The following is a 7,972-nucleotide window of genomic DNA, read 5'->3' on the forward strand; positions in this document are numbered from 1 at the left end:
TCAACCAAACCACATGGCGATAATACAGCAGCTACTCATATCGACATGCAATGACCGTCGACGTCGTCCTCCGTCCCTTATCAGCCGCGATAAGTATACAGCTGGCGCCGCAGCTGCTAATTTCGCTAATTTCCCCGCGTGTAATCCTTATATCATTTTATATAGATTGCAAAAATGCTCATGACGGGCGAATTCGTCCTTATAGTAGGGTGTTTGAAAAATGAAAGACATTGCCACATTTCAGTGTAGACATTTTTGGCACCTTGTATTTTTTATTATCAATATTTAGGTCATAAATTATTGAGGGAAAGAAATAGAAGGTGAGACAGCGAAGAAAATAAATGCAGGGAGCCCAACAACATTTCGTCCAAGTTTGCTGCCCTACGCGGGGGAGGGAGATGGAGCACTGCTACAAGAAGAGAACAGACTTGAGTACAAATCATTCATACACATTATTCAACTATATAGACACTATGTTGCTGATGAGCTGTGATGCCAAGGTCCCAGGACCTTTGCTTCTGTAAAAGGTCCGATTGTAGAGCTGAACTGAAGGCACACCGGATATTTTGGAGTTTTTGTCCATAAAGCTTATATTGGTGAGTATAAAGTTAAAATTGATGTATATGACGCCCCAAACATTTTACATAAGGTAACGCCTAACTTCAGGACTTACCAAGCATTTAGCGACTGATCAATTCTAATTGCTTCATATCATTTTTTTCTCTTTCCACGGTTTTATAATACTGAAACATTGTTGACTACCGGCTCTCTATGGCAGACACAGATCATCCCAAAGTGACATGATGTCACTTCCGCGAGTCTTTGTCGTGATCCAGGTCTTCGTGCGTTCCACCTGTTCCGGTGTGAAGTAGTTTTTACAGTCGCCCACTAATCCCTTGCGAACAAAACCACCACCCTCATGCATCTGCACGTTTGCCGTAGTCGTCTTTCCTAACAGTTTAAGAGATTTTAATGGCTTCTCCGACGCTACTCTTGCGATTTCCTTTAGCCGGTCGACTACTCCGTCCTTCAAGATAGCCCTCATACTCTCCATACTGCAGTTATCTAATATTCTCTGAATAAGAATGTCATTATTACGCAGGTTGGCGCAGTGTTTGCCACCAAGGAACTCCGCTATCTTTAGAACCATTCCTCTTGTGTCAGCCTTGAGCTGTTCGTAGGTGATGAACAGTATGTTGGACTTGTTTCGCTGTTCGTACCAGGGTAGAACATGGTCAAAGTAGTCACCATAAAATGCCTGAAAATATAAATAAACGAAGCAATGAAACTGCATGCAGTTTTTTTTTTAATACGTCAACGTGGTATAAAGCATATCACTTCATTTCTAATATCCTTGCACTGACGATGCGGAACGCTATAGATTCAAGAACGATAGCGTACCTTTCATCGAATGATAATATTTGAGAAGTCAATTATTATTTGCGACTAAGTATCTAATTAGGCAGAATAAAAAATACTCTGAGTATCTCCAAGCGACGGCAAACAGCATTACCTCGGTTCTGTCCAGCTACATGGCACGTCCATATTTGTAAATCTTATGGCACGATAGTTGGGACACCCTATATATATATATATATATCATATATATATATATATATATATATGCATAACTAGATATCGGAAGAACCCAATGTTTAACAGCAAAAAGAAATAAGTTGAGCTTTTATCCTTAATTTCTGGAAATACCTACACAATATATATATATATATATATATATATATATATATATATATAAACATTTATATAATATGTTTATGTTTATGTGGCGAGGGTTCTGGTACGAAGAGGTGTTCACTGAGTCAGCTATTACTTGACACAAAACGAAGGCACAGTCAAGTTTTGTTGGGTAGCTATGGTTTCAATATTTTCAGAAGTGAAACTTTCTTCGTCGGGGCTTATTGGTTTTTGTGATTCTTGCGCACAGTGCCAAAATTGCCAACGGCATTATATATGTAATTGTGTTTCATTTAGGCAATGTTATAGTGAGGGTGTAGAAACTTTGATTCAACAATGAGGAAGACAATGTTTTAAAAACAAATATTGCAGTCCCTGGCAGCCAGATTCAAATGTTTCATTCAAGAGCGACAGGAAATTCGCATGGAGCCTTTACATAGTTGCTCTTTTTTTTCAGGAGATACTCATATAGTCTTTACTTTGCAATTTCACTCTGTACACCGCATTCCTGAAATCTTGCGTAAACTTTTGCTTATAAATACACAGCGCGAGTAGGAGGAACGAACTTGTTCATTTATAAAGAACTCGCCAATGTTGTGAGGTAATGACTATACCCAACCTGGGTGGCAGGCTACTGTCAGGTAATATAGAAGTATGATCGGTGCTATTCCTTCACGGATTTAGTGTGACAACAAATTGAACATCGCACAACCATTAACCGAAAAAAAACAGCACACAGCAGGCCACCCGTTATCCAACTGTCTGCATTATGTAATAAACGTACCTGTCTAAAATTAGCGTGCATGTGTTGTTTTTAGATGCAGTGCTAACTTACATAATAACTATTCTTGACGCTCGTCGGTCTTACAACATGATCTAGCTACATTGTGATCTTCATGAACAAAATTTGATAGCCAAACAGACGTGTCTACTCAGATTGCACGGGTGACCGATAGTGTAATCAGTTCTTTCACTCAACTAATCCTGTCAGCATTTCTACCTGCGAACATGGCAGAGTCATTTACATCGCTAGCCGACTGCGTTAGTTTCCGACAGCTAGCGTCTCAAGCTAATCGCTTACTGCATCATCTGCACGCAACTACTCCCGGCAGTAATTTGTTTATGTTCGGATATTTGAGGAACAGCAGACGCAAAATCTGCTATCAAAGTAAAGTTTACCGGGAGATTATTTGCGGAAGTTAGTATAAGAGCCATACCTATAAGACGCTTCTTTCTTAAAGCCATAATACCTATGGCGCACAACAGGTAGCTGAAGAATCATCATGGCTAGATGGGTAACCTAAATCCATAGCAAGAAATAGGTTAACGACTAGAATACAGACAAGGTGAAGTGAAAACTAGCATTGCACTGACGCAAGATTAACATGTTCAGGAAGCAAAACGGTACCTTTCCTGAGACGAACAGTGAGAGGAACTTTTCGAAAGAAACATCCACGTATGTCGTCGGTGTGAGTCCCTTAAGGAAGTGGTACAAAGAGACGGCACAGTCGTAAGGATTCCGGGCAACGTAAACATACTTTGCGCGGTCCACTGGCTTCAAGACGCTGTAAGGAAGGTGAGTGACTATGGGGCCAATCCTCGCTGGGTTTCCCGCAACTCCAGCTCCAGTTACTTCAATGAACGGAGACAGCAGGCCCAATTCACCGACATTATTAGGTTGATTCCCCCGTGTCAATATGTTCCAAATGATAAACTGCGTCCAGTTGGAGCCGCTCTTCGGGTAACTCACGAGGATAACGTCTCCGTCTAGAGGTTTATATCTCATCGCAGAGCGGATAGATTCCTCACTGCACAAATCTAAAAGGCGCAGTCCTTCGAAGTCTGTGTACAGTTCTTCGTCCATTGTCCCAGCAGTTAGAATCCCTGCACATAGAAGTAAGGAATGTGAAAACATTATTCATGGAAGCAATTACAAAATAAATTGCAGTTCTTTAGCTTTTAAAAAGTGATATTTATTACTCTATGACTTTTGTAGCACGTGGTTTTGTGTTGTTCGTGTAGCTGACATAGCTAGCTAGGTCAAGCACTGTGAACTGAGGGTCAATGTGAAACAATTTGACTGCGAGAAAAATAGTATTGCCGCATGAGGCTGCAAGAGTAAGCCGAATAAGTATCCATAAATGTGGACAGTTCAAACTGTCTTATTATAAATAAGAATATAAGAGGAGCTATTTTATCGGATGTGCAATCAATAGTTTTGATACTCACTCGTCTAAGCAACACACAAGCCGGTCATTTTAAGCAATCACAAAAACAAGGTTTAAAAGATGAGTCGCTGTTTGTCTTTTCCTGTGGTAACCTAAAACAGCAGAAGTGACAAACTCCCGAAGATCTCACCAATTACGACGGCACCCATGAAATCATACGACTTTCTTTTTTTTTCCTAAGGAGATTCCTAGAACTTCTTGCGTGGAAAATTCTACTGAAGGGCCGGATGCTCAAACGTTCTTGTCTTACGTATCAGGTTTTTATTTTATGTTTTAGTGTGACTGAAGAAGAGGAGCTCTCTGTGGATGGTTACAATTCATGATAAATAACACGTAAACGGCGGTACAAGGCAAGTGTAAAAGAAAGAGCAGCGCGCCCTGTTATCTCAAAGCCACTGACTACCATCAGGCCAGCCTATCTGACTGCAAGCCCTGATTACAATTCAGCTTTCCCGGTGCACATAAACCTTTGGCGCTCAAGCGTGTTCCCGAACCGTCATCTTCTCCGTGAGACGGGCTTGCTATCCCAGCATGTTTCTCGACTGAAACCCAGCTGTGGTGCCAGATTTTGCCACGGCCAGCACCAACCTCTGTTGATCCGCCCTGCGTCCACGCTTTCAACTCGACTGGAAGTTTGGCATGCTTCCTAGGCTAGATCCTGCCGGCTGGGCCCGCTGGACGCACCCTGACCAAGGGGAACTTTTGGGTTCGTAGTTCCGTCATTGACTACATACCAAAGAACACTGCGTTGTAGTGAATCCCGCACGCCCGTCACTGAGGACTGCTTCAGCAGAGTATGTTTATTGACATCTGAGTCACCACGGCTTAAAGCCGTCAGCAAACTTACTCTAGCGGCATCACGCGCTGCCGACAAATCGTTATGAATCAGCATTGCTTGTAAGTAAGCTTGTAATGTCTTGTAACGACAGGTTCTCATTCGAATATAGTGACTTGTCTGTATCACTGAGTCATTTGTGTCTTGTCCAAGATCTCGGGCCACACACATCGTATCACACCGATGTGATAGTTGAATGATGATAATTTAGGTGTCCCGATGATATGGTATGTAAAAATATAGTGTTTATTAGTATGTTTATTATTAGTGTGTTTATGAATAAATGAATGAACTTTATTTTCTCGTTCAAACGAGGGGAGACTGGGACTAAAGGCACAGAGGCCTGACAGAGGTCCCAGCCCCCACAGTTACCTGAATAGTGCTGAAATATAGTTACAAATATAGTGCTGAAAAAAGTGCTAGCCATTTTATTTATATTGAGAAGTACTGCTGTAATGCACTTCGTAGTGAAATGAAGGCTCTAAATAAACACACTAGGTTCATTTGCACCTTTCTGCAACAGTCGCGTGGATGGCAGTTTTGTCTTCTTGTACCTTCCTAGGCGTTGCGGGTTACCACAAGGCTCGTTTTACAATTTCAATAAAATTGTATACAAATGCGGCATTGAACAATACAGCGATCCCAGTATATTGTAATAAATTAAGTTTGAAGCCCATGAGAAATACTACAATCTGTGTTTCCATTCAATCGATACGAGACACATTACTAATGTCTTTACACAATTAATTACAGCGCATCTATTTACCGTTCGTTGTAACTCAATTGGAATATGAAGCATGAGACGGAATATGAAAGAGTTTGGCCACCGCCGTACGCGTAAACGAATGTTCTCACTTTTTTTGGTCATAGCACCATATGAAGGTGTAAGTTAACTTGTTCGTAGTGATTGATAAGTAAAAGCATATAATGCATGCTTGAGTTAAAATCGCATATAATGCAATAGTTTCAAAGATGCCATAGAATATGCGAATAAATTCAAACTTTGGGTAATGTTGATGACGAAAAGTCACTTACACTGCTGTAGATTCTCTTGCTAATATACCAGCTTTGTCCTTTGCAGTCCACCGCTCGCAGAACTGCTAGGTTGGCGACAGCGCAGAAGTTTGCCAACGGCACAATCTGCTGCTTTTAACAACGTCAATAAAGTCTTATCGCAGAGTGTATCTGTCTCTCTGAGGAATTCGTGATCTTTTGCAGCAGGCCCACACCTGGCAACAAGCAAAAGATATCTCATTGCTTATTATTGTCGGCAGTATAAACGTTTGAGATGGTACCTATACCGTGGTTCTACAGAGCATAAAAGGGTAGTCTCTGCGGAAAAAAAAAACTGCAACCAATAAGCAGTATTGCCTCGCACTTTTAAAAATTGTTATAAGAACTACCACACCTGCTTATTTCAACAGTGTATCCCGGCATATTTAGGTGCAAGTTGCATCGACGTCTGATACTGTGAAGGTTCTTGTTTGCGAACCGAAACACGTGATTCTCTATGTTGTCTTTTTCGAAAGGCTTTAAGAGGAAGATTCGCTTGAACCGTTAGTACCATTGTGATATTTACTTGCATTTATTTTTAAATAATTTTACTCTCCTCTAGTGCGCTCCTTCCCCTTTCCTTTTCTATACTGGGTAGCGCTCCTCTGAGCCAAAAATACTTGCGTTCCATTAAAGAGCTCCTTTCTCGTTCGCACTGTCTCAATAATATATATAATGAACGAGAAAGAAAGGAACCGAGGGGCGCAATTTTAATAATCATATAAGACACCAACAAAGCACAAAGGACAAAATAGGAGAATTTTCTCGTACAGGCGATTTCTACAAATTACCGGCCGTGGTTTCTCGGTGGCTATGGTGTTGGGCTGCTGAGCACGAGATCACGGGATCGAATCCCGTTCACGGCGGCTGCATTTCCATGGGGGCGAAATGCGAAAACACCCGTGTACTTAGATTTAGGTTCACGTTAAAGAACCGCAGGCGGTCCAAATTTCCGGAGTCCCCCACTACGGGGTGCCTTACAATCAGAGCGTGGTTTTGGCATGTAAAACCCCACAATTTAATTACTACAAATAACACACACACACACACACACACACACACACACACACACACACACACACACACACACACACACACACACACACACACACACACACACACACACACACACACACACACACACACACACACACACACACGCACAAACGCACGCACGCACGCACGCACACACACACACACACACACACACACACACACACACACACACACACACACACACACGCACAAACGCACGCACGCACGCACGCACGCACACACACACACACACACACACACACACACACACACACACACACACACACACACACAAATATTGTGAGCATTATTCATACGTTTCATATTCTCATCTGTACATATTCATCATCACCGTTTTGGGGCCTGGTAGTGGGGCTCTCGCTGGAGAGAATAAAGGAGAATCTGACTGCCTAAACCTTGTCTCGCAAGTGGTGGAGTGTGCTGTCCCGTTCCTTCGTCCTCTCGCTGCCGGTCTCTCCCCAGCTTCACTTACGCTACATCCCTGGAGCTCCGCTCGCGTCGCCGCCTCTACCAACTGCACTCGACCATGTCACAGGACCAGCAGGCCACTACCCTACGTAGTAGCAGGCCACTACCATCGCTGACATTATCAGTACGTGTCCGCGCCTCGATGAGCTTAATATGCTTCGCTTACACCCTGACACTTCTGATTTCAAGGCGTCCGACGACAGCGAACTACGTGCCCTAATTCGCTCCATCATCCGTGAGGAACTGCACGCCCACGCATCGTCTACCCCTCCTGGTGGCGGCCTCCGCCATATCGTGAGGGAAGAGCTAGCTGCCGTGATTTGTCCACAAGTCCCGAGCCCACAACCCATCCCTACGCCAACTTATGCTCAGGTTGCCTCCCTGGTGCCACTCTTGCAGCAGCCACCACAGCAGGCGCCTGCAATGCACGGGTCCCTGAATCCCATCACTGTGCGACCACCAGCTCTTGAATCTTACAACACGTGGAGCCCACCTCGACCTGTCTGCTACTATTGCGGCATTCGTGGCCACATTTCAAGGTTTTACCCGACGCCGTCAGCAAGTTGAAAGGCGTGGCTATGACGGTTTTGACAGGGATGAGTTTTCTGAGCCTGTACCACAGTGTCGGCGTTCGTAC

At 43.3% G+C, this 7,972-nt stretch overlaps 1 protein-coding gene across 2 annotated transcripts; it reads right to left on the reverse strand.

Annotated features, from left to right (window-relative positions):
• Positions 1–213: 213 nt before the first annotated feature.
• On the reverse strand, positions 214–5,866 carry LOC125946527 (amine sulfotransferase-like). 2 transcript variants are annotated; one of them, XR_007467643.1, is made up of 3 exons: positions 5,794–5,866; positions 3,234–3,579; positions 214–1,258 (listed from the first exon to the last, which is right to left on the reverse strand). XR_007467643.1 is itself a non-coding variant. In XM_049670029.1 (3 exons), exons 2-3 carry the CDS (start codon positions 3,557–3,559, stop codon positions 770–772), a joined length of 603 nt encoding a protein of 200 aa, XP_049525986.1. In that variant the 5' UTR covers positions 3,560–3,579; positions 5,794–5,866; the 3' UTR covers positions 214–769. The 2 variants fall into 2 exon arrangements, 1 of the variants encoding a protein (XP_049525986.1); XM_049670029.1 differs by having other exon boundaries at positions 3,446–3,579.
• Positions 5,867–7,972: the final 2,106 nt, after the last annotated feature.

This window comes from Dermacentor silvarum, chromosome 7, assembly GCF_013339745.2.
Source record: "Dermacentor silvarum isolate Dsil-2018 chromosome 7, BIME_Dsil_1.4, whole genome shotgun sequence".
Lineage (NCBI taxonomy): Eukaryota > Metazoa > Arthropoda > Arachnida > Ixodida > Ixodidae > Dermacentor > Dermacentor silvarum.